This window comes from Sinocyclocheilus anshuiensis, unplaced genomic scaffold (genome assembly GCF_001515605.1).
Source record: "Sinocyclocheilus anshuiensis isolate Anshui unplaced genomic scaffold, SAMN03320099.WGS_v1.1 scaffold1962, whole genome shotgun sequence".
NCBI lineage: Eukaryota > Metazoa > Chordata > Actinopteri > Cypriniformes > Cyprinidae > Sinocyclocheilus > Sinocyclocheilus anshuiensis.
In genome coordinates this window covers 34,347-61,522 of record NW_015544290.1, presented here as the reverse complement: position 1 = coordinate 61,522, position 27,176 = coordinate 34,347, and the positions used below count along the sequence as shown (strand labels likewise).

The 27,176-nt window shown below is 44.0% G+C and overlaps 3 protein-coding genes across 4 annotated transcripts in view; 1 reads left to right on the top strand and 2 right to left on the bottom strand.

Moving 5' to 3' along the window:
- Positions 1–13,999, bottom strand: part of LOC107698065 (transcription factor 20-like) — a 14,896-nt gene extending 897 nt beyond the window's left edge. Inside the window, exons 1-4 of one of the 2 annotated variants that reach the window (XM_016498980.1) lie at positions 13,626–13,999; positions 3,415–11,222; positions 2,253–2,346; positions 2,105–2,154 (exon numbers count right to left, since the gene is read on the bottom strand). In XM_016498980.1, coding sequence (XP_016354466.1) covers positions 2,105–2,154; positions 2,253–2,346; positions 3,415–10,317 — 7,047 coding nt within the window. In that variant the 5' untranslated portion in view covers positions 10,318–11,222; positions 13,626–13,999. The remainder of the gene's footprint in view (positions 1–2,104; positions 2,155–2,252; positions 2,347–3,414; positions 11,223–13,625) is intronic. The other variant, XM_016498981.1, reaches the window with a different exon arrangement.
- emp1 (epithelial membrane protein 1) overlaps positions 1–15,340 on the top strand; it is a 27,967-nt gene extending 12,627 nt beyond the window's left edge. The window contains exon 6 of the mRNA XM_016498983.1: positions 15,306–15,340. The gene's annotated coding sequence lies outside the window, so the exon portion shown is untranslated. The remainder of the gene's footprint in view (positions 1–15,305) is intronic.
- A 3,194-nt stretch (positions 15,341–18,534) lies between these two features.
- The window catches only part of LOC107698059 (glutamate receptor ionotropic, NMDA 2B-like), a 30,930-nt gene continuing 22,288 nt past the window's right edge, over positions 18,535–27,176 (bottom strand). The window contains exons 9-15 of the mRNA XM_016498977.1: positions 25,110–25,263; positions 24,905–25,030; positions 24,540–24,769; positions 24,273–24,433; positions 22,512–22,699; positions 22,079–22,317; positions 18,535–20,787 (exon numbers count right to left, since the gene is read on the bottom strand). Coding sequence (XP_016354463.1) covers positions 18,805–20,787; positions 22,079–22,317; positions 22,512–22,699; positions 24,273–24,433; positions 24,540–24,769; positions 24,905–25,030; positions 25,110–25,263 — 3,081 coding nt within the window. The 3' untranslated portion in view covers positions 18,535–18,804. The remainder of the gene's footprint in view (positions 20,788–22,078; positions 22,318–22,511; positions 22,700–24,272; positions 24,434–24,539; positions 24,770–24,904; positions 25,031–25,109; positions 25,264–27,176) is intronic.

The window sequence follows — 27,176 nt, the reverse complement described above, 5'->3', positions numbered from 1 at the left end:
GGGGGTGGGGGGGGGGGTCAGAATCTGCCAATGGGGTAAGAAAAATCATCTTAAAACAAGATTAGGTTTCTTACCCCACTGGCAGATATTTTTGCTCGTTTTAAGCAAAAACTAACAAAATTGTGATTATAATAGTATCATAATATCTTCAGTCATTCAAGAATTTTTTGATACACTATATTGCCAAAAGTACTGGCACCCCTTCTATTCAACAGGTTTGACTACTTTAGTACTTTCCATGAGTATGAATCTTAATGTTTGAGCATATAATGCTATTCTAAGGAATTGTGTGCTTCTAATTTTACAGCAACAGTTTGGACAGGACCCTTTTCTATTCTAACATGGCAATGGCTCTGTGTATAAGGCAAGGTTCAAAAAGAAATGATTGATTCAGCCAGTGCTGATAGCAAGCTGTTGCTATAAAATCAGATGCACACAATTCCCTAAAATATCATTATATGCTTAAACATTAAGATTTTAGTATCGAAACCATACCAAACTGTGACGTCAAAACCGAGGTACGTACTGAACCGTCATGTTTGTATATCGTTACACCCCTAGTACCTGGATTTGTTTTTTTTTTAGTGCTACCATCTCGCAGAAACTACGATATACATTTAGGCTCCATGAAAAATAAAAACGCCTCCTAAATATCCATCTTGGTGCTTCTTGACTTTTCCACATTAGATGTGAAGTCTTGTTCTCTTACCTTGTGCTTCGGACACCTCAGAGAAAAGTTGTCTTCATTTAGAGAGCAATCTAGATTTGAGGTTAGCAAAAGAAGGATTTAGCACTGGTTGTCAGTCACTCACAACGTGGTTTTTGCTTTATTAAAGACAAGTGATGCCACGTCTCACCTGCTTCTATGGCACAAAGGTAGTGGTAGCTCAGCGTGCAGCCTTTACTGTAGCAGCCAAGTGTGGAGCCCACCGTCTCACAATGAGAGCAGCTCTGAGGAGTGCAAATGTCAGAAGCATTACGGGTAAAATAAACAACACTTTCCCTATACTTCAGACAAGTCACGTATTTTCACTAGTGCTGTCAATCGATTAAAAAATAATTAACTAATCACAGGTTTTTTTTTTTTCTGAAATTAATCACGATTAATCTTACCTAACAGAGTTTTTAAATATACTTTCATATTGCAATAATTTCTCAATATCCAAATTAATGTAGAAACAACAAAGACAGTATACTTTAAAATATTTGTTTAGTGGCATCTTTTTTATGACTAAAGGCGCGTATCACTGATACCAATAATACCGATGTCTCTTTGAAAAATATTTTCACCTAATATTTAACAATTAGCCATCCAACTTTACAGTATAAATGAGAGCTATCAATTTTAACATTTATTAGAGTTTTAAAAAATAACAACTTCTAATTTAAGTTAACTTAAAACAATCTTCCCATAAACCCATTATAATAAATGTCATATTTAGCTACCTGTGCCCTTCAGCAAGTAAGAAATATACAGAAATCGAATCAAGTTAAACATACTAAATTCTAAATTAAATATAGATGAATCCTTAAAGATACAAAAGTTATTGATTTCCTCTTTTGTTCTTTGAAGAACAGACATCACAGCAGCTCGTTATTTGGCTACTATCACTTTAAGAGCTGCCACTGCTGAACGTGACACGGATCTGATACGCATCGTATTTTCTCACAAGTCTTTACCTTTTATATATTATTGCGCTTTAATATGAAATGAAAAAGAAATGATTGATTGAGTCAGTGTGGAAGAACTTGACTGGTCTGCTGTGACTTTAAATGCAGACATGGACAAAAGTATTGGACCCCCCCCTGCTTTAGAACAGAACAAGGCACTTCCATCTCTGTTGCAACCGTTTTGGAAGTATCTAACATGACTGTAATTTGAGTGTTTATTAAATCTAAAAATAAAGAGCAATTGAATTTAAGTTTGGGCTCTGTTGTTAATTGTAACCTTGTAGTAATGTAAAAGGGCTCCTTATAGTTTAGAGCATAAGCTGAGGTAGATTTTTATCCCCAAGAAAATTTTAGTTCTACTTGAATTTATTTAAAGAAAGAGCCATTTGTTCAGTAAAACACTGTCATTAGATGTGAAGTCTTGTTCTCTTACCTTGTGCTTCGGACACCTCAGAGAAAAGTTGTCTTCATTTAGAGAGCAATCTAGATTTGAGGTTAGCAAAAGAAGGATTTAGCACTGGTTGTCAGTCACTCACAACGTGGTTTTTGCTTTATTAAAGACAAGTGATGCCACGTCTCACCTGCTTCTATGGCACAAAGGTAGTGGTAGCTCAGCGTGCAGCCTTTACTGTAGCAGCCAAGTGTGGAGCCCACCGTCTCACAATGAGAGCAGCTCTGAGGAGTGCAAATGTCAGAAGCATTACGGGTAAAATAAACAACACTTTCCCTATACTTCAGACAAGTCACGTATTTTCACTAGTGCTGTCAATCGATTAAAAAATAATTAACTAATCACAGGTTTTTTTTTTTTCTGAAATTAATCACGATTAATCTTACCTAACAGAGTTTTTAAATATACTTTCATATTGCAATAATTTCTCAATATCCAAATTAATGTAGAAACAACAAAGACAGTATACTTTAAAATATTTGTTTAGTGGCATCTTTTTTATGACTAAAGGCGCGTATCACTGATACCAATAATACCGATGTCTCTTTGAAAAATATTTTCACCTAATATTTAACAATTAGCCATCCAACTTTACAGTATAAATGAGAGCTATCAATTTTAACATTTATTAGAGTTTTAAAAAATAACAACTTCTAATTTAAGTTAACTTAAAACAATCTTCCCATAAACCCATTATAATAAATGTCATATTTAGCTACCTGTGCCCTTCAGCAAGTAAGAAATATACAGAAATCGAATCAAGTTAAACATACTAAATTCTAAATTAAATATAGATGAATCCTTAAAGATACAAAAGTTATTGATTTCCTCTTTTGTTCTTTGAAGAACAGACATCACAGCAGCTCGTTATTTGGCTACTATCACTTTAAGAGCTGCCACTGCTGAACGTGACACGGATCTGATACGCATCGTATTTTCTCACAAGTCTTTACCTTTTATATATTATTGCGCTTTAATATGAAATGATATACAGCGCGCCAGCACATTCATGCGTGCGATTGAAAGAGCATGCGCTACGAGCGCAGTATAACGGCTGACAGGACAGGAAAATTGGTTTTTAAATAAACGCAATTCTTGTCCAGAAAAAAAAATAAAAGAGACAGAAGCAGCAGTTGTGAGTGGGTGGCCAACCCAAGCCCTACCCCTGCGTTAAATATTTTTAATGCCGTTAAAACTGAAAAAATAAATTGCAAGTTTTAACACGTTAATTCTGACAGCACTAATTTTCACACAATACAGCAAGCCAACAAACTGCAGCGCTTTCCACTTACTGTATCTCTAGCACCATCTAGTGCCTCCTGAAGGCCATACAGTCTCCCATTGACCAGGTATACGCCACTGGTCCAAACGATGCAGCCCTCGTGCACCCACAGCTCCTCGGGGTCCAGAGGCACGAGTGGGAGCTGGGCCAGTTGGGACATGGTGCCCAGAAAGTCCAGGCTGGGTGGCGGGGGCTGGAAGGGCAGGGAGGCTTTGCTGTTGATAGGGACAGTTCGAGGTAAATCTTCACTGGACTTATGTCTTCGTTTGAAGCGTGGACGGGAAGTCAGTTTTCTGTGCTGGGGCCTTTGCTGTGTATTTTCGACGTGCAAATGCTTCAGCATGATTTCACCATCCAGTTCTTGAGCTTTTGATGTGCCCAGCCCGCTTGTCAGTTCTCCAGCCGGATCCCAGGTGTGAGCCGTTACCTTTGGGGTGGAGCTGCTCATCTTAATGTTCTGGAAAGGCATTTCTTCACCCATGCTGGGAGAGACAATGCCAATGGTGGTGGCTGGGGACGTTGGGTTTGTTGCCTGACTTACTGTGCAATCACTATCTGTACATGACTTGACATTCTGAGGGTCCTGTAATCTCGTATCCTGGGGAGTCGTTTCTGTCGGAATGGATGTCATACTGAAACCTGTGGTAGCTGCCCCATGGTAGGACAAGGTTTGTCGCACTTGAGGTTGATTCTTAGGGAGCTTGGCTGCATACTCAGCTGGGTAAAAAGGACCATAGAGATCCCCGAGATGTTTGTAGTTGGCCCATTTCTGGCAAAGGCAGCATAGGAGGCGACCAGTGTGTCCAGTCTCTGATATCACAGGTCCTGGCAGAACATATCCAGACGTAGGAAGTATCTTCCCTGACTGCAAGGCAGAATCAACTGGCTCTGAAACCCAGTTTTCTTTTGTTTTTTCATTTTCCTTTTCTTTTCTCACAAGTTGAGATGACACAGGGGTATTTAATGGGCCATCAACCGCCAAGTGACCAGCTTTGTCTCCACCTTTTGATTTTTCATCATCTGCGTTAACGATTGTACAGACAGCCCCAATCTCTGTTATCTTTTTCTCCACATGTATGTAAGGAGCAAAAACATTATTCCTGGCATCTGAGAATATTCCACATGGGCTGATATTTCCCCTACTGCTCGCCTGAGTGTCCAGCTTCTCTTTGGAAGCCATCCCTCTTCTTCTCCTTCTCTGATCACCAGGAGTCTCATTGTCCTCTTTTCCCTTTTTCTGTCTATGTCTAGCAGGCTTCACATCTAACTCCGGCTGGGTCTCCTCGCTCTCTACATCCACTTTCATCACCTGGGTTTGAGCAGGAGGTGTCAAAGATGGACAGGGTTTCTGGTCAGGTGGTGTTGATACTTTGGGCACTTCACTTGCAGTGTCTGGGATTGGGACAGACTGAGCTTCAGCTGTGGGTGAGGGAAGAGAATCCGCAGGTATGCTTGTTGATGCATTCTGAATTTGTGCTTGGGCACGTTTCTGCTTATTCACACTGCCCACTGGGCGACCTTTTTTCTTACCTGATGGAAAATAACCTTTGGGGATAGAGTTGTCTGATGTTTTAGACTCTGAACTGGTCAACCTGAGAGAAGTCATCTGGTGCTGAGCAGCTCTGGACAGAAGGTGGTGCCCAGGGCTCTGACTATGGCCAGTGGTGGTCCCATAGTAATCCCCACCTGGGTAATCATCAAAGCCCATGCCAGTCTCTTGAAGTTTCTGTCTCAGCAGGTTAGCAGCCGACTGCTCACCTCGTCGGGTTTCCAGCTGTTGATAAGTGTTTGTGAACTGCTGTATGTCAGACAATGCAGAAGAAGATGGAGGGGATCCCTGTACAGGACAAGGTAATGGAGGAGCTGGTGGAAGGGGTCCTAACAAAGTAAAATCATCCTTATCACTTTCACCCAATGACCCTGAAGATCCAGCAGCACCTAATCCAAAGTCAAAATCTTTTGGCAAACTTCTGAGGACACTAGTACTAGAAGCTGTTGCATTTGGTTTGAGGGTCTGAGAATCACAGGAGACTGCATCTTCAACTGCTCTGTATGGCATAAGATCATCTAAAGTATGACAATCATCAAGGTAAGATAAGCATGCCTCCTCTCCTTGAGGAACACTAGAAAACGATGTACCATCCTCAGGGTCTGGCCTATCAGAGGTGTAATGAGATACCTCAGAGAAGTCAGATTCCACGTGACTATTGTTGAAGTCATTTTTTTTCACACTGGGAGTAATTTTCCGCACAATTGCCTCAAGTTTTAGACCATGACCCTTCCTTGGGGGCAGAAACTTTGCTCTGGACTGAGGAGGTGAATTAGCACTGAATATAGAATACTGTGTTTTGGGAGATGGCAATTTTGGCTGAGTATCAGTACTGCCAGAACAATTGTTGGTTGCAAGTCTAGAATCAGAGTGGGATTGAGATAGTGGGGAGTGATAAGCTGATCCTGGTCGCTGACCTGGAACATCCTGATGCTGCCTCTTAGCTGGAATAGGAGAAATAAAAGATCTAACTCTCCTTCTCATGATTAAAGGGTTGGTTTCAGCCGATGCTCCAGTTTTGGTTGCTCTCTGCCCCTGCTGAATCCCTTGGGTAGTCTTACCAGTGTGCCCAGCAGGGCTAACAGCACCAACTGGAGCCAGTGAGTGGAAAGATCTGGCCGTGTCATCTGCACTCTTATCTGAAATGTCCTCTTCTCCATGTTTGGAGCCAGCATTTGTGACTGGCTGAGAACCTACATGCTCATGAGGGACTGTAGTGGGTTGTCCAGCTCCCACTCTTTCAGGATAAGTGTCCCACATTTTCATGTCAAAGTGTGAACCGGGATAAGAGTGCTGTCGAGATAGGTGATGCTGACTAGGCAGAATATCACTTGAAGCTTGGGATTTACACTTCTGTTCAGGAAGTCTCTGAGGAACGTGCCTATCCAGTCCTCTTAGCCTTTGTCTGTCAGGAGTCCAGTCGGGTCTCTTGTGAGGAGGTAAACTCTGTGGAAACATTTGTAACTTGTTAGTAGATGGTGTGGTTCTAGAATATGCTGACACTGTGTGGAATGGTTGATGAGGTGAAGAAAGGGAGATCATTTCTGGTCCATCCATGGTGTCACTGAAACCATATGCTCTGAAAGCATCAACAGCCTGCGAGAAAGACTGGTGCCTTGGTGGTGAGGACAAGGGATTTGAGGACATTTGCAAAAGATATGGCAGGTTGCTGGTGGCTTCACTGTTGCCTTTGGCACTGCTGGTCTTTTCTATATCAGAATCAACATCTACAGGGGGATGAAGGGGCTTATTAGATTCCTTACTCGTTGGGGTGCTGCAGTAACCATCTGTGTTCTGACCTGCAGTTTCTGTCTTTGATGAGTCCTCCTTGTTTTGTGCTTTCTTTGCTTTTATTTCTTCCTTGCAACCTTCTTGCTCATTTGATCCAGATGAAGAAAATGGCTGCTGAATGACAGAGGGTCCAGAGGTCCCAGAGTGTCCTCTCTCTCTTTCTGGTGTTGTTCGTCGAGAAGGGGACACATCACAGATTACTGAGCGCCTTCCTGAGGATGTCTGAGATTGGGTGTGACTGATAGGACCTACACCACATGCCAATGGCTCAGCTTTCTGTAAAAGCAATTGTTCCACAGCAGAAGAAGAAGTACCATATCTGGATGGTTTTCTGTGCTGCAAAGAATAGTCAGCCAAGTTAATGTGCTTTGAAGGGACTCCTGTTGTGAGATCTAAAGACTGCTGCATGTGGGAGGACTGGCTGGGAGACAGACTGGTTTTGCCTAGTTCTAAAGAGATCCCATGAGTCACATTGGGCTTATGTGCTTCAGAATCCCAAGAGGGGCGAGGAGGGCCTAAAACAATATCATTATCTGGTCCCTGATTTTGACTTGAATTTGGTGGTTTTCCAGAGGCCATTTGACTGAACTTGATATTAAGTCCACTTATAAGTGTTTGAGAGCCCATTGCATGTGAACTCAAATTTTCAACCATACTGTAAGGTAGTCTAGTTTGATAACGGTGCTGCGATGTATCTTGAGGTTGTTGGTGAACACTAGATGTCTGGTCGGGACGGCCATAGCGTTTATCTAAGTGATGACCCTGGAGCACTTCTTGCAAAAGACTTGGAAACGATTGCTGAAACTGAGAACTGCTATCCTGACTTCTTGAGACGATAGCCCTCCCCCCTTCCATAGCAAAAACCCCAATCTCTTTCCTGCCAATAGACCCATAGCTGGCCTGCAGCTGATGATAACTCTGGCATCTATTTGTGCCCATACTACTCGCTAGTCCTAACTTTCCTTTGCTCTTTGCAGCATTATAATGTACCTCAGGATTACTGTATTTAAACAATGCCGGATGAGACTGAATAGAGGGTTGAGAGTTTTGGCCAAATTCTTGTTTAGGGGAAATATCATACTGTGACACATATGTTTCCATGCACATCTCCCCTTCTCCATTGCGATTTCTAGTCTCTCTTAAGACATTCACATCACGTTGGTCCCCAAGATTGCTGTGTTTGTTTGAGTGACGAGAAACACCATAACATGGAGATCTGGCTCCTGTGTGCTTGCTTGATTCAGTATTCACTTCAGATCGAGCAGAGACAATAACCCCAACACCCCCAACATTATGTTTCTCGGATACATTCACATTTTTACTCAGATTTTCAAATTGCTGTGCAACGGTCTCTGCTTCATCCTTTGTGGGAGGGACTGACCGTCTGTCCTCTGAATTCTCTCTATCACAGGAAGGATCTGCATTTTCAACTTCGCTTTCTTCTTTTATCATTTTGATCTGGCATACCTTCGTTCCACTATCATCATCATTACAAAGGTCTTTTTCTGCCACACAGTTTGGATGTGCTGAGTGAATAGGAGATGGTGGAGCAGGGGGATATACTGGTCGTTTTGGGCTGGGTTCTGCAGAAGGATGAACTGATGGTGGTGAAGAGGAGGAGGGAGTCAGGGTTTCTGGTGTCTTTGCTTGAGACGGTTGTTTTGAAGCTGTTGAAATGACTCCAGTGTTGACCTGGAGATCCAATACTTGTTGACTCGCTTCCGACGGCATCTGACTCTGTGATAATGGGTAGCTTTGTGGCTCAGATTCGTTGCTTGTTCCACTTGCCTGCCTATTTCTATTACGTTCTACTTGTTGATGCCCTTTTGCTTCCAGCATCTCAGAACTCTCTTCATTCACTGAGGTCTGACTGCTGGCGCTGGAATTTACAGACTTGTTTTGGTTGCCAGGTAAAGACTGAGATCCTTGCTGCATCTGAAGGTGATGTGCACTGTCTCTGCTTTTCTTCAGGGGCAGCACAGTGTCTGTTAGAAGCATGTGCTGCACTATATTAGGTAGATTCTCCACTTGAGAGGTCAGAGCATTGAGACTATTTAGACCAGGGTCCTGCAAGAGTTTGTCATGAGCGTACAGGGAGCCATCTTTCCCTGGACCGCCCCGAAGACTTAGTCCCATTCGGTTCTGACTCACGGCAGCATGACCAATCCTTGCACCGTGGTTCAAAATAGCTGCTTTAGTGCCTACACCGCTACCACAACTACTAATGCTGCTATTTGAATTGGGAGTGGGGCTTAGCTGAGGTACGGCCTGCAGAAGACGTCCATGGTTTTGGCTGCTGCGAACATTTGAAACAGAGGGGTGTGACGATGGCTGCAGATGAGAAGCGGCACTGTTTCCTTCAGAACTCCCCATTAGTGGAGACGAAGAGGAGCTGCAGCTCGGAGACTGTACGGCAGACGGAGTAGGAGAGGGATTAGATATGGGACTGAAGTTCTGATGAATGTGAGCCTCTTGACTTTGGGAGTGCATAGGTGATTTGGCAAGGTCTTGAGAGGGGTATGAAGGCAGAGCAGGGCTGGAGGACACAGAGGAATGGGGCAGTTTGGTGTGCAAGTGTCCCTGGTGCTGCATTTTGAGGGAGAGGTCATAACCTGCACCAGTGCTGAGCTGAGAGGGACGCTGGGAATGGGGGGCATGCTTGTGAAGGGACTGAGATTGTGGCGAATATGCCGACGATGTGTAGCTTTGTCCCATATTCTCAGAGCTGTTTGAAGCAGACGAACTTGTATGAGTATTTGGATTAGACTGAGTGGGAGAGTTATTCATTTTGGCATCCGTGTTGCTGCTGCTCGTGTCGTATCTTTGCGGTGGAGAGTTATACATTCCAGCAGAGTCTGAGGTTGCATTAAGGGGGGCGTAGTATCCAAACTGAGGGGGTATTCTGTTTCCAGAAAGCTGGTATGTCCGCTGATGCTGATCTTGGTGCAATCCTTGATATTTCTGACCATGCTGCCGCTGATGCATCTGAGCACCTGATTGTACTGAAGCAGTATGAGCCAGACTGTATTGCTGGGAAGGAGAAAATGAACCAGCGCCACTGCTATTACTATCCCCAACTGCAGACGCACTCCTGGAGCCATAATCCATAGAGTAGGGAGAAATCATTCCAGAGGATGACCCTGAACCAGATAAGTGGTACTGATGAGGCACATGTCCATCCACGTCTGAGTATCTAAATCCCGCGCCATACGCTGCTCCGCCTCTTCTGCTTCTTTCTCGTCCACACACCGAAAAATAATAATCTACAATGTCCTTACGGTAAGAGTTCCCTCCTCCTCCACTGTGAGTGTTTCCCTGCGTCATCTCTCCAGTTGTTCTTCTGGATCCATAGCCGTGTATAGGAGGAGCGTGTAGAAGATGCTGTTGGCTCCGCAGGTGCAGACCATGGCTCTGCAGGGTAGGTTGAGCTTGCTGTATGGTCGCATAGTCCTCTGAGTTTCTGGGAGATATCTGAAGGTCCGAAGGGTGGGGTTGATACGGGGAACCGACGACACTTCCTCCCCGGCTAAACCCTGGGTGAAGAGGGACTGGACTGTTGGGAAAGTTCTGCATTTTTGTGTGTAGAGTTTTTCCAAATGCTGCTATCAGCAACCCTTCTTATCAAAAGGATCCAAATGGCAAACTGGAATGCTTAGTATTAGAAATCTAAACTCACATCTGTAGCAGCAATATAGGAGGCCCCAGCAAATGTCGTAAGTGAGATTTAGAAAGCCAGGAGATTCAATTTGCTGCTTGAGTTAAAACGTAAAAACAAAGTGAATGCAGCAGCTGCACATTCATTCACAGAAACGGTGTCACAATTGCCACTGCGTGGTTTGGCACTAGATCCAAAGATCTCTGTAAAAAGATGATGAATGAAGGTTTAGTGTTATCACAAAATGTCTATTAGCCAAGAGGTAAAAATACTCCACCAAAATAGCAACTCAATTAAGTTTCATTAAGAGAATTTTGATACTGTAGTGTGAAACATCTCCTTGCCATTTGGTAACTGTGTGATCGGATGTGGAAAGCAGCCATGCAGTAGAATTATAATAGTTCAGTAACAGGTTTGCAACAGACAAACAAACAAAAATCTTTCTCCAGTTGGCACATGTATTCACTGACACTGCAAATAGCTCGAGAAAGATCAATACTTCAAGATCATGACTTTTTTTCATATTTTCTGTGTAGCAGGGATTTTCGGCACGCGCTCAAGCCAGGTTTCACGAAGATCTTTGCCAACTATTTTTTTCCAGCGGTATCCAAACATTTGTCTTTTCCCATGTTAGTTATTCAGTCCAGCAAGCTTGTTGTTTTCATTGATCGTCCAATCCTTGCCTGTTACTGTAAGGTGTTTTTCAGTGTAGCTGGTCCTAGCTTCAGGTTTTCTGCGGTCAGTCCATGCCATCCAGTTGCTCTTTTAATCCGATCCTCTCAATATGATAGCGTCTTTCTCTCTCTGGAATCAGGAAGATGTTCTGAAAACAGAGGGAAAACAGCACATATTTAAATGAGAACTTTACTTTAGTGTTACATTCATATTTTTAACCACCAAATAACATCCCAAGTACACTTAGTCTAAAGGCTATTCGTCTGTAGTGAGTCTACATCCAAACATTAAAGGTGCAGTAGGAGATCTTGGAAAATGCTAACTTTAGCCTGATAGCACTGAAAGCGAACGTCCCACCCTCCCTGCAATCGCCGTCAACGGATTTCCCTTGCTCAGGGAGTAGGGAGCAAAGAACACTGTGTAGGGAGCATGTCAATTGGAACACAGTTCATGCACGTAGCTCTCTTCTAACGAGCTGGTTATCTGAATCAGGTGTGCTAACTAAGCGAGACATGCAAAAAGTCTACAACAGCTGAAGGACCAGAAAAACACAAAGACGCTGGCCTAAGACTTTAAGACTGGGCAGCTTCACTTTATCCAGCAACATGTGAAGTACAAAGAGATCGTGCCAAACTGAATACTGTACAATAAAACTAACTCACTTCAGATCATTCAACACACTTCAAGTCAAGAACCTCTTTATGCTCATTTTGCAGATACAATGTGATTATGTGCACACGAGTTCACTGTGTGATTTAGTCTATTAAAATACATTTAGAGTTACCCCAAAATTCAAGATAAGAGGGCAAAAATGACTTTTACATCTTGTATTTTCATATCATATGATATAGTTTTTTTCTCCAAATATCAGCACGACTGCAAACATATTGATTTGATCAGCTTAAGTTAATATTAATTGACTAGCATTTTAGACACAGCAATTCTTGCTTTTGGTCTATTTCGTCCAAGAGAATATTTTTAAACGAAGCCACAGCTCTGAGTGACACACGACGACGGTGTGTGTGTGTGTGAGACACTCGCGCTCTCTCTTTCCTGATGTGTGTATGTGCACACATCCTCGTACCTCACCGCTCCAAACCATAGCTCCAAACTTAATCCGGGAAAGCTGAACATTCCTGCATCATAACTTGGACTGAAAGAGGAATGTGTAGAAAGCGAGCATGTCTCCAAAAACCTTGTTGAGCTGCAGGTTTATGCATGCATTTTTTATAAATTTTTTTATAGAAATTATGTTTTGATTATATTTTTGATTATTGAGCTGCAGGTTTAGGCTCACTTAAGTGACTGCATTTAATTAAGAAGAATTTAATTATTTATACTAATTATTTAGCCTGACATGTTTACGGTTCCAAAATGTTCTATATGTTTCTTAAAAATAAAATTTGTTCAGTGGAAAAAAAGTAGTTTTTTTACCCAGACATTTAAAAATAACATTAAAAAGGTAACATAAAAGGTTATCATACCGTCAGAATCTCATACCGGCCCATGCCTAATATATATATATATATATATATATATATATATATATATGAGGAAATAATTCAGTGGCTTTCATAGTTCCCTAAATATGGACGACTGTTATGGTTGGGGTTTTTATTGACATTCCCTGATGATTCCATTCAATTTCCGTCGGATTAAAGCAGATAGTGTTTTTCAAACGCAAGATCAAGAGCTAAATCGCTGCGGCCCGTGCCTGTGTGTGTGTGTCAGAGTGAGTGAGTGAGTGAGTGAGTGTCTGTGTGAGTGTGAGTGAGTGAGTGAGTGAGTGAGTTTTTGATTATTGAGCTGCAGGTTTAGGCTCACTTAAGTGACTGCATTTAATTAAGAAGAATTTAATTATTTATACTAATTATTTAGCCTGACATGTTTACGGTTCCAAAATGTTCTATATGTTTCTTAAAAATAAAATTTGTTCAGTGGAAAAAAAGTAGTTTTTTTACCCAGACATTTAAAAATAACATTAAAAAGGTAACATAAAAGGTTATCATACCGTCAGAATCTCATACCGGCCCATGGTGTGTGAGTGTGAGTGTGTGTGTGTGTGTGTGTGAGTGAGAGAGAGAGACAGGAGAGAGAGGAGAGAGAGAGAGAGGACACAGATGATGATGCTCTACAGTGTAATCAGGCTGAAATGCTAAAAAAAAAAAAACAATAACAAACAACAACCATGATGATGATAACGTTGAGTTTGCAGCGAGACTATCACTGTGTGTGAGTGTGCGTTCACGAGGCGAAATCTAAATCTGTTATTAATAATGATGGAGCTCCGACATGATACAGACTCGGAACAATCTAGAAATCAAACAGCCTCCATCACAGCAGCACGTTAGCATTAGCCGTTAGCACGGCTCAGATTCGCGCAGAAACGCTGGATTTACAACAAACGCGTCACACATCGCATTCGGTGACAGAAAACAAGCTCGACTCTGAGGGGAGAAATCACGCACGCACTGATGACTGATGCTGGAAACGTACAGAAACGCCACAATAAACCATCACAGACGCCTGATAACGCGATGTTTTTCTTTACCGGACAGGCCCGTCTGATCCCCGGCCTCGAGTTCTGCGCTCCGCCGCTCCGCCTGCACCGAGCCGCGGCTCTCTCCTCACGGAACCGAGCGGGCCTTGAGATTCCGCGAGCACCAGTCCGTTCCTCTTCTGCCGTTCTTGTGTTTTTCTTATTCTTTTGTCTTTCTCGCGTCAGGAAGCGAACGAGAGGAGCTCGAGCGGTCCACGCGCTCCCGCCCCCCTCACGCGCGCGCCGCATCCATCCCTCACACGCGTCTGACGCGACGCGACGCAGCGCACTACACACTACACACTACACACTAACCGCGCAGAAGGTGTCTGGAGGAGAGCGTAAAGCAGCATTTGCACCTGTAGTAGTGTACTTGGATTAGTGTGCTGCACAGATGCTGCTGATTAACTCTTCGAAGGCGTATCTGGTGGGCCGCTCTGATTGGCTGGTGAGCGCGGCGACCGGTTGGATGGGTCGTACTGGAGACGCTCCGGTCGCGCCGATCGGTTACGGTTGATTTTATAACAGCTGGGGTCACATGACGCTTCCCAGCCCCCCGCGCCGCAATAATGACCCCGCGCTCCGCTCCTGTGGCGATAGATGCCCTGCGGTTTCCATCACGGTTGCCATAGCAACTGCATCACAGCGGCCTAAGTGCGCATCGCTTACAGGCCACACATCCGTTCGAAACTCTACATCAAGGCTTTGATTGTTGCCAAAAATGTTCAATAGCCAATGGATTTTGGACATGACAAACATGTGACTTATTGTGGCCACACCCATATAATACCTGTTTACCAAGAAATAATAATAAAATAAAGTGCACTCACCATCAGGATGAGTTTGTGTCTTCATCAGGTTTGGAGAAATGTAGCATTGCATCAGTGTCTCAGCAATGGATGCTCTGCAGTGAATGGGTGCCGTCAGAATGAGAGCTGATAAAAACATCACAATAATCCACAAGTAACAGGAAATATCTGTAAACTTAACACATAATGCCCTGCCCTACTGTTTAAATGCTTACAGTGTTCCTGACTGGTCAGCAATAATTGGAACAAACTAATAACAATGCGTATCATAAATGAAGTGAATTGTACTGTTTAGTAGTTTTACTGAACGATTGCAGCTAGCAGTGTGATTGGCATGTCATCTCTGCACTGCTAGGCACTTCTCTCCATCTTCTACAGGCGGGCGGCTGTGCTGCTTGGCTGGCTAGCTCATCAATGTTTTTCCGTTTTTGTGTAATTTAGAGGGAAAATGTAGCTATGCCTAACCCTAACAGATGTGTGCTGTGCTGCAGTTCCTGCTGCCGCCACACGAGGGCGGAGCCGCACCACAAACCCTACACACAGAATCTTTACTGGCCTTTCTGAAACTGCAGAAGCACACAGCAGATCTGCAAAACCAGACACTAATTCTCTGCCTTTGACTCGGTTTTCAATTTCAGAAAACACTTTTTGCAAAACACAGCACACTATTCTCTATGTAACACACCAAAATCTAACAGGAATTAATATTATGGCAACGGTGTTTGCAAATGTTTGCTTTTGAGATGTGTTTGTGATATTTTGAATGTAGCGCTTAATTTTGCAAGAGATGAGAGGCATTTTGTGTGCAGTTCTTGGATTTGTGTGTAAAGTTTGGAAAAAAGGCAACATTTTGAAACACACACACACTCTCTCTCACACACACACACACACACACACACACACACACATCACTGCAACTGGAAGTGGAGATTTTGTATTAGCATGTGCTGCGCTGCTGTGGTAATTTTGTGTGTTATTAGCGTGTGCGGAGCTAGGGTGGTAATTTTGTGTGTTATTAGCATGTGCGGAGCTAGGGTGGTAATTTTGTGTGTTATTAGCATGTGCGGAGCTAGGGTGGTAATTTTGTATGCTATTAGCATGTGCTGCGCTGCTGTGGTAATTTTGTGTGTTATTAGCGTGTGCGGAGCTAGGGTGGTAATTTTGTGTGTTATTAGCATGTGCGGAGCTAGGGTGGTAATTTTGTATGCTATTAGCATGTGCTGCGCTGCTGTGGTAATTTTGTGTGTTATTAGCGTGTGCGGAGCTAGGGTGGTAATTTTGTGTGTTATTAGCATGAGTGGCGCTGCAGTTTAATTCCTCAGGAAAGTTTGCTGGTGTGAGTCAGTGTAGTGGGCGGAGCTTCAGATGATTATCTTCTTACCCCCCACCCCTTGCGCACCGCTCTGTTGCTAGGCAACCATTAATAAGAGTGAGCCGCAACTTCACAAAGGATTGTGGGACTGTGGGGGTGTTGAGAGGTTCATTAAACAGCAGCAGCACAGTCAACAAGAACGAGCGGCGCTCCTATCATCCGTACTGCTATCAGCCCCAAGTCTCTCTCGCTCTCTGCTCTTTTATTGTTTGGAAGTCCTTTCCTGTCCCTCCCTCCGCTGCCTGTCTCTCTCTGTGTCTATCAATATTTCATATGCCTCTTTCTCCTACGTGAGTGAGAAATGAATAAGAGGAAAGCGGATGTGTGAGGAATAATAGATTACAGTCGAGCTGAGTGCTTCTTCATGTGTAGTTTAGCATCTCACTGCACGCTAACGCTAGAAAACCTATCGCACTGTTCACACTGTCAGTACTCCATACTGCATACTAGATAGAAACTGCTGCATTCAGTCAGCTGCGAGCCTTTACTGATGAGGCACTTTAGCAGCTTTGTGTTCTTGTCCGTGCTTAAATTCACAATCATTTGTCTTGAACTTGCATACTAGAATGAAGCTGAACATCGGGAACATTTCATCATGGGATACCACGCATCGTTTGTACACTACACAAGTTTAAGGTATTCCATGCATAGAGAAAATGTAGTGCAGCAGATTATGTGACAGTGTAGTACAGTACATAGAGAGTACAGTACATAGGAGATGAGCACACACTAGAGTGCAGAGAGAGATGAGCAGCAGGCAGACAGACTCAAGAGTTTATTTTAATTCACTTTATTCAGCATGTGAAAGAATTCTGATCCATCATCATCATCATCATCAAAACACTCGCTCACTGTTAAAGTCTCATAGAGGTTTGTGTTCATATTGTCATACAAAAGGAGGAATTCTCTCATTATTATATACACAATCTGTACATGTTTTCACTTGAGAATCATTTCAGAGATGTAAATGACAAAAATTTCAGTAACATATCAAAGTGGATGTAGTTCTTATTCCATAGTGAAACAATTCACTCATTCAGCCCGCATCCTCTTGCACTGCAGTTACCATGGGAACAGCATTGTAACACCATGGCAGTGCCATAGCAACAAGAGTATTTAACATAGAAGTCAGAGTCTCGCACACGCACACGCACACCTGACGAGCGACGAATTCATCGATCGTGTGGAGAAAATAACAGATGGAGTTTGTACCGTAGCGATGTGAATAACAACAGGGCACTTCTTACCTGTAGAATACTTCAAACCAGCTATACTTACCTTAGAATAATGAGAATATAGTAGTCAACAGAACATTAAAAGTTGCTTATATATTGTGAATACACTAGAAAAATTATAACTACAGCTATGCGTAATAGGCGTATTCCTCTATGAGCACAAGAAAATGTGATTTTCAAGCATATAGAGCTCAAGCTATAAGCATGGGAGTCGTAGGGAACTCTGTGTGTGTGTGTGTGTTTGAATCTAAAATAAATACGTTTTTAGGAAAACTCAAACATAGATTACTGCGCTATAACGGGAACGCCGCCGGCTTCAACATACGAGAAGAAAACACCCTAAAACGCTTTGATATAATAATAATAATAATAATAATAATAGTAATGCCCTAAAAATAAAAAAGTTTAAAGACGTGGTTAGAGTTACTCTAACTGCAGAAACAATACAAGAGGAGATGTAAGGTTATTCTGCGGCAGACCTAAAGCGAGGACGGGACCTCACAATAGCGTTACAATTAAAAACATCACACTCTAGCAGTTTACTAATCAGCTTTACAAAGTCAGTCAGTCCTTGGGAAGGGTTCAAAGCCCTGCTTCAGATCATTAAACACACTCTGTGACGGATGCTGGAGATCTGTGTGTGTGTGTGTGTTTACTTAGCTACACTTTGAGGACAATTTGAGGCCGATTGTTCGCTAAATCTGACAAAACCACCTTCTGTAAACATCCACGAAAGGTACAAATACATAAATAACGTAAATGCTTCTTTTTCAACGTTTTAGGGTTTGGGTGAGTTTATAGCAATTATGTCCTCATTTACATAGCTACGCAAACCTGTGTGTGTGTGTGTGTGTGTGTGAGAGAGAGAAAACCTGGAAACCTTCTCCAGCAGGCGACCAGACGTCTAAACACAATTTAAGAGAAACTTAGCAAGGAGTAATCGGTACACTAATCGAGTAAACTAAACATGTCCACGACAGCACTGCTCAGCTCTGTTACGCTGCAAAGGTAAATCCTTAAAATGAAGCCGGTTAGGAGGCGGTAAACTATCAGAATTAAGTAATAAACATGGATTTAAAAAGCAAACTATCGCTTAAAATATCACTTATCATGAGTTATAATGCTTTTGCTAAATTTTGCATATTTTATGTTTTTGTTATTTTGTTCTGTTTTTATCTTTATTTTGGTTATACTTGAAAAAGCTATATTAAAGGTAGACCTTGTCGGCTTATATAAAGAGAAATGTATTTACAACCAAAACAAAGAGAGGTGTTGATACTGTTATTTCATCTCCCTCGTTTCTCAGCTTCTGAGCGAGAGTCACGTGAGCATAACCGATGGCGTATCAACACGATTTCTCGTTGGATATGAAATATCACGGCAGTAGAGACTCGAATATAAATGACGGCATAAAACAGAGTCTTGTGCACTTTCATGAATGCACGCGTGTTTCACGGCAGTAAACAGCATGGGAGAGGCTGTTGCCATGGATGCGTTAGGTTGATGCAGCGTCTCTGAGGTACAGTTATTACCCTGTTTAAAAAAAAAATCAATGAGCATTTATTATGCTTTCATGATTGTATCTTCACAAAAGACAAGAGTACAGGACTGGGCTGGGCTGTTCTGGTGGCCATCTGACGTGGCAGATGGATGTGCTCTCGTTCTTCTCACCAGCTCGTGGAGATGAACCCAACGGTGCAAGCGTGAACTTCACAGGAAATGACATTTTCAGTTTTCTCGAGTTCTGCGTGTCCTGCTAAGATCTGGACTCGTTCTCACACGTCAGACTCTATGCTAGAGAGCTTCTCGTACACGTGTCCATTGCTGCCGGTGAACGGCCGAGGCGGGCCGAGGCTGAGCTTGCTGGTGTGGTGGTTCCCCATGCACAGCTCCGCAGGGAAGCCCATGGGGCTGAGCAAATCCCCGTGCTGCGACTGCTGCTGGGTGACGTAGTAGGACTTGGCACCGTGCAGCAGACACTGGTCGTCTCCGAACGTAGGGATGAATGGGTTGTGGTCGGTTCGGTCGGGATAGAGGGATTTAGATAAAGCGTGAACAGGCCCCTCCAGGAGTCCTCTGTCTCTCAGATCCCTCTCTCCCACCGAGCGCCGATGGGGCGTGTTCTGCAACCCAAACGGCGATCCTGCGCCCCTCTCGTAGAACAGCGGGTCTCTCTCCGTATCCTGCTCGGGACACTCGAATATGTGTGCGAAGGAGGCGTCCGTGCAGCGCTCCCGCTCTTTGAGGCTGACGCTGCGCGGCGGCGGTGCTGCACATAACATAGGCGGTGCGCCCATCCCAGTTAACTCTTCTCTCTGCAGGTCTACGAATGCGTCGTAGGAGTGTTGCCGGCGTAGCGGCTTCCCGCTGAAGGCCCTGCGGCGCTGCAATGGCGTCTGGCCTCTACTGCCTCCCAGTTGCTCCAGCAGGTGGTTACTGTCCTCGCTGATGTCGTACAGGTTTCCGGACTTCTTGCAGGCTTCGCAACGCATGCAAGTGGCAGAACTGGGACGGCTGCTTCCGACTCTTCCTGCGGCTCCCAATGCCACGCAGCCGCTTCCGACGTGCAGAACTCCGGCTCCGTGTTTGCTGCCTGCGCTGCTGGCCCGACAGCTGCGACATTCCCGGTCGCCGCTCTCCAGTTTCTTGGGTTTGCTCTTTAGGAAGTCGTCTACAGACAGCAAACTGGTGCAGTTGCCTCCTGCTCCGCCGCCACCGCCGGGGCCATCGGTGAGATCCACATGCTCCCACTGTGGGATGCCTTTCTTGGGCCGGAACTGATCCAGGTAGAAATCCCTCAGGCTTTCCTTGTCCTGTAGCAGATATGAGGTCGAGCTCACACCTCGTTTGCGCTCGGATGGAGGCGAAGCCGAGCGGTGCCCGTGGTGGTGGTGGTGGTGATGCTGGCGGCGGCGGTAACCCAGCTCGATCTCGTCGAGTTCCCTGCGGGACTTTGCCGACGCTGGACGCTTCTTCAAGCTGTCTCTATACTGCTTGCGTTTCTTAGCATTGCCCTCCAGATTGCCGTAGGTGACGGTATGAGTGGAAATGTCAGACACGTCAGAGCGGATGTTTCCATCGTCGGCTCCGCCGCAGAACCGGTCGTGCCCTGCGATGTATCCCGAACTGGAATCTCCACCTTTAAAGGAGAACTTCCCGTACAGGTCGGCCAGTCCCTGCTTCAATCCCGGCCCAGACGGAGGAGTCTGGCTCTGCAGCAGGTCGAATTTACTCATGTTCCTGTGCGTTAGTGCAGAGCGTGGCTGTGTGGTGAAGACGGGGGCTACGCCGCCGCCAAGGCTGTCGCAGTCAAACATGCCGCCCTCCAGAGAACTGCTGGAGCCCAGGCTGTGGGGCCGGTTGGGGCCCGTCAGCCCCAGCATGGAGCCCCCGTGGTGGTGCAAGTAGTGGTCCTGGTACAGGTTGCTGTCCTTCAGGTGCAGGTTGCCGAAGGTGCGCTCCACCTCGCTGATGTAGTCGCTGAACATGTTGTCGTCGGGCAGGTAGGGGGCCTTGCAGTCCGAGTGTCCGGCCAGGCTGCGGCGGTGCTCGCTGGTGTCATACACAGAGGACTCTCGGCGGATGAAGTCCAGCGCACTGTGCGGGGAGCCGTTGACCCCGGAGAGGGATGCCATGTTCTTGGCGGTGCGCAGCAGACGCAGGATATTCGAGTGTGTGTTGTTCATGGTAGCCGAGGGCGAATTGAGCGCTGAACTCTTATCTTCGATTTCTACTCCGTGAATGCAGCTGTAAATCTCCTGAGAGAGGAAGAGAGAGACCTTTCAGTGTTCAGACAGCCTCTTGAAACTGTATTGTGCAGTACTCCAAAGTAGGGCTGGACGATATCGCCAAAATGTACACTACCAGTTACAAGTTTTTGAACAGTAAGATTTTTAATGTTTTTTAAAGAAGTCTCTTCTGCTCACCAAAGCCTGCATTTATTTGATCCAAAGTACAGCAAAAATTATTAAGAATAACTGTTTTCTATGTGAATATCTGTTAAACTCTAATTTACTTCTGTGATCAAAGCTGAATTTTCAGCATCAGTACTCCAGTCTTCAGTGTCACATGATCTTCAGAAATCATTCTAATATGCTGATTTGCCGCTTATCAATATTTAAAACAGTTGAGTACATTTTTTTAGGATTCTTTGATGAATATAAAGATCCAAAGATCAGCATTTAAACATAAAATGCTTTTGTAACATTATACACTATACCAAGCTTGGAGTCAGTATAATTTTTTTTTTTTTTGAGGGGAAAGAAATTATATAAATTAATACTTGTATTTCGCAAGGATGCTTTAAATTGATCAAAAGTGATGATAAAGACATTTATAATGTTACAAAAGATTGCTATTTCAGATAAATGCTGTTCTTCTGAACTTTCTATTCATCAAAGAAACCTGAAAAAATTCTACTCAACTGTTTTCAACATAATAATAATAATAATAATAATAATAAATATTTTTTGAGCAGCAAATCTGAATATTGGAATGATTTCTGAAGGATCATGTGACTGGAGTAATGATGCTGAAATTTCAGCTTTGATCACTGGAATAAATTACATTCTATATCACAATATTTCTATAATATTTTAGAAATAATAATGGTGCAAACAAATGAATGATCACCATTTATTTGTATCTAGCCTTCATGCCAACAAGAAATGTGAAATCAGCGTCAAATAAACGTAAGACTCTCAGACTCACCTTATTAATAGTAATATCTTACATTTATACTATAACATAGGCTGATTATTCTTATAGATTGAAACAAAAGTGCTTCAGCCAGGACGAGAAAAAAAAGAACATGAAAAGGCTTGCTGCAGAAAACAGAAAAAGAGTAAGCAACAACAAAAACATGTTGCTGGAGACAGTCTTATTGAAATTGCAAATTGATTGAAATATGGGAAATGTGTTTAAAAATCATATCACCGTAACTGAAAGTAATTGTATGGAGATTAGTTAGTATATATTGATACTGAATGATTGTCCAGCCCTACTGCGACGCTGTGTTTTTCTGAGGTGTGTCTGTCGGGACAGAATTACCCTGCTGATGGTGAAGGTGAGCCCTGGTTTCCCAGAACACACGCCCATGAAGCAGAAGCGCAGGTGCCAGTAGAAGACGTGCTCAGCGATGAAGGTGATGAGCGACAGAGCCATGGCAGCACCCAGCATGTAGAACACACCCGCCATATTGTCCACGTCCAGCTGACTGCTCATCACTTCATTCTTCTCATGGTGGCAGATCCCAGTGAGCCAGAGCGCCTCGAACTCCTCCATATCACCTGAGACACACACACACACACACGTTATAAAAGGTGATGAAATGCTCCTACACACTGGGTCTGTTACAACAATGAGTTTGGTTTGTATTTGAAACAAAGGCTGAGGTAATTCAAAGCTGCTGGGTTATTATGACTAGTGAGCAAGCTGACAGATGACTGTTCATCTGATGTGAATGACTCAACATGAGCAGTACCGTCTCCAAAGAGCTGCAGGATGGCGAGGTCCACCTGTCTTTTCCAGCCCGACTCTTTCTGGATGGCGATGCCATAGCCGGTGGAAGCGAACACTTTCCCGGAGCCGATGGTGACCAGCTTACAGCCCTCATCTCTGCCCGCCATGTAGTTCAGCACCGCCGCGTCGTAGATGAAGGCATCCAGCTTCCTGCCATTCAAGACAGCACACGCATTCAGAACACGCACAGATGATGTCTTCATGCTAACACTTCATTTTAATGACCGCTATGAATTAGTTGCATAGTGGCCATTTTTAGTACTTCTAAAACACGCAAAATGAGTGTGAATGTGCAAGGGCTAATTTTGAGCTACACGCACAAAAATAGTGGGAAAAAAAATGTCAATTTTAGTCAAATTTGAGGTTTTCATAAAAATGAGCTCATTAAGCCCTCGACTAGCGATCCCAATGTTCCAAATAGTAATGAAACATCTAAAATGTTCTTTTTGTACGTTTTCCGTGAGGAGTACCTTTTCTCCACTCGCTTCTCGACAGCATAGCAACACCCTAGCAACTTCTCCCAGGTACCCTAGCAACTCCTTAGCAACCACCCTGGGTACCCTGGCAACCACAGAGCAACACCTTAGCAACCACACAGAGTACCTTAGCAACTGCCACCCAGGGTACCCTAGCAACCGCATAGCAACACCCTAGCTACCACCCCAGGTACCATAGCAACTAACCTAGTAACCACCCGAAGTAACCTAGCAACCACATAGCAACACCCTAGCAACCACCCCGAGAATTTAGTCATTTAGCAAATGCTTTTATCCAAAGCGACTTACAAATGAGGACAATAGAAGCAATCAAAATCAACAAAAGAGCAATGATATGCAAGTGCTATAACAAGTCTCAGTTAGCTTAATGCAGTACACATAGCAAGGTTTTAAAACAATTATATAATAAATAAAAAGAAAACAGCTAGAATAGAAAAAGATTAGAGAAGCTAGTGTTTTTTTTTTTTAAAGAAAACAAGCAGTTTGTAAATGAATAGAGTGCAAGACTAATTTAAGCTTCCATTCTAGTATACACATATACACAGAATTAATGTATTTAAGTTAATTGAACTGCTTTTGTAGGTTTGATAATCAATTTATTTGTAATAAACACATCAAAGTGATTTTTACATTTGATTATTTGTATTTCTTACTCGAATGCTTTTGTTTAGATGTAGGCCTAAAATAAAAAAGGCCTATTTGTATTATTGCATTATTTGTTTCTTTCTTATATTTGTTCTACAGTTTTTTTGCATGTGTTCTAATAAAGATAAGATAAAACAAAAAACAGCTACATTGTAACTATTAATACAGTAATTATTATTAAGAAAAGAAGTGGAGGAAAAGACGAAACGTTGCTCTGTGATTTGCTTTGGAATCTTCAGAAAACTTTAACTCGATTTCTCTCAGAATTGACTTTGCTGACTCCATCAACTTCAAACAGCTGTAGCTCTGTCAGATTCCAACAAATCACACATCGTCATTTTGAAGGTATTCTAATGGAGGATGTGAACTCATTTTTGAAAATGTGCTCATTGTGACTCATCTTACCAGCACTTGTCTTATTCTGTACGATCTTATCGTAGATCCCTTCATCCTCACACCTGATCTTAACCACTACTAACTATTAATAAGCAGCAAGCTAGGAGTTTATTGAGGGAGATCTCTTAAAGTGTTGCCATTTTGATTAATGACTGATCGAGAGGCACGTCAGATAAGCGTCTCACCCTGATTTCAGACTGTACAGCGCTTCATTCACATTGCGCTGGTGGAATTTGACCATGTAGGAGTGCATCTCTCTATAGTTATTGCGGATGTTTCTCTCGGTGCTGCCGTTGGGCACCGTCCCGAAGCGAAACGGCGGGGAGAAGTCGTTGGGTCTCTGAAACTGAGGACAAACCAACAGCACAAAGGTGAGCGGACAGACAGACTGACCAGAAATCAGAATATCCACTCTACCTGAAGAAGTACAGCTGTATCGTCTATTAGAGCACCTTTTTGTCGCTGAGGCCCGACACCTGGTCCACGTACTCTTCCTGGATCATAAAAGCGGCCAGGTTAGCAGTATAGCTGGCCAAGAAAATCACAGCAAAGAAGGCCCAGACGGACACCATGATCTTGCTGGTGGTTCCTCTGGGGTTCTGCACTGGCACAGAGTTATTGAAGACCAAACCCCAGAGCAGCCAGATGGCCTTTCCGACGGTGAACGACGGACCTCCAGCCTCTGAAAGCACAGAAGCACAACACAAGTGACTCCACCAATGGAAAGGCTGTGTGACATGAGCCATGAGCAAAACTACAGAAGAACTGCATGGCATTAAAGTTTGGAAATTACGATCAATAATGAATGGCTCTGTACCTCTGCCGTCGATGAGACGGCGATTGTAGCCCACGGGACTGAAGTATTCGAAGATGAACACGGCGATGGCACAAACCAGCAGCAGCATGACGAACATCATGATCCAGACGTCTGCGCTGAACGGCTCTGTGGACGGAGAACAGACACACATGTTAACAGATACAGACAGCGGAGCGCAAGAGACGGACAGAGGAGAGCGGCTCACCGAGGAATGCAGACGGAGACACGGTGCCATTGCTCCGAGACACCATGACACTGATGCCCGTCTCTATGAAGGGCACGGAGAAATCAATGACCTCTGACCTCTCCTCATTGATGGTCAGTGAGCCGACGGCCATGTGAGCGTTCTTCAGCACCACCTGCAGACAGACAGACAGGTTAGAGATGTACAGACAGACAGGTGCGATAGAGACAGACAGACAGGTGAGAGACAGACAGTCAGACAGACAGGTGAGATAGAAACAGACAGACAGACAGGTGAGAGAGAGACAGACAGACAGGTGAGAGACAGACAGACAGACAGACAGGTGAGATAGAAACAGACAGACAGACAGGTGAGAGACAGACAGACAGAAAGGTGAGAGACAGACAGTCAGACAGGCGAGATAGAGACAGACAGACAGGTCAGAGACATACAGACAGACAGGTGAGATAGAGACAGACAGACAGGCGAGGTAGAGACAGACAGACAGGTGAGGTAGAGACAGACAGACAGGTGTGAGACAGAGACAGACAGACAGACAGACAGACAGGTGAGATAGAGACAGACAGACAGACAGACAGACAGGTGAGATAGAGACAGACAGACAGACAGACAGACAGGTGAGATAGAGACAGACAGACAGACAGACAGACAGGTGAGATAGAGACAGACAGACAGACAGACAGACAGGTGAGATAGAGACAGACAGACAGACAGACAGACAGGTGAGATAGAGACAGACAGACAGACAGACAGACAGGTGAGATAGAGACAGACAGACAGGCGAGGTAGAGACAGACAGACAGGTGAGAGACAGACAGTCAGACAGGCGAGATAGAGACAGACAGACAGGTGAGAGACATACAGACAGACAGGTGAAATAGAGACAGACAGACAGGTGAGAGACAGACAGTTAGACAGACAGGTGAGATAGAGACAGACAGACAGACAGAAAGGTGAGAGACAGACAGACAGACAGGCGAGATAGAGACAGACAGACAGGTGAGAGACATACAGACAGACAGGTGAGATAGAGACAGACAGACAGACAGACAGACAGGTGAGATAGAGACAGACAGACAGACAGAAAGGTGAGAGACAGACAGACAGGTGAGAGACAGACAGACAGACAGACAGGTGAGATAGAGACAGACAGACAGACAGGTGAGAGACAGACAGTCAGACAGACAGGTGAGATAGAGACAGACAGACAGACAAACAGGTGAGATAGAGACAGACAGACAGGTGAGATAGAGACAGACAGACAGGTGAGATAGAGACAGACAGACAGGTGAGAGACAGAGACAGACAGACAGACAGGTGAGAGACAGAGAGACAGACAGACAGGTGAGATAGCAACAGACAGGTGAGGGTGAGAGACAGACAGACAGACAGACAGACAGACAGCTGAGATAGCGACAGACAGACAGTTGAGGTAGAGACAGACAGACAGGTGAGATAGCGACAGACAGGAGAGACAGACAGGTGAGATACAGACAGACAGACAGGTGAGATAGAGACAGACAGACAGGTGAGAGACAGACAGACAGGCAGGCAGGTGAGATAGAGACAGACAGACAGACAGACAGACAGACAGACAGGTGAGATAGAGACAGACAGGCAGGTGAGAGACAGACAGGCTAGCTTCATTCCCAGCATTCATAGCTGCACTGTGTTGACATGAGGACAGCTATGGAGACGTGAACAGCAGATATGAGACGAGAGATTCTAGATCAACAACAAACAGTCAGTGGTGGACAGTAACGGAGTAGTTTTACTTCGTTACTGTACTTAAGTAAATTTTTCAAGTATCTGTACTTTACTGGAGTAGTTTTATTTTGAGTAACTTTTACTTCACTACATTTCATAAAACTTCTCATTACTCCTTATAATATATCACGTGCTCCGAGACGCAGAAGCTTCAGGTTCAGAAAATTCATGAACGAACTGATTCTTTTCAATGAACCCGTTAAATCTGTTCGCAAATCGCACCAAACAATTCATTCACGAATTGGAATGATCCGATTGCAGCTGTTCTCGAGTCGACAACTCACTGATTCAAATGAACCG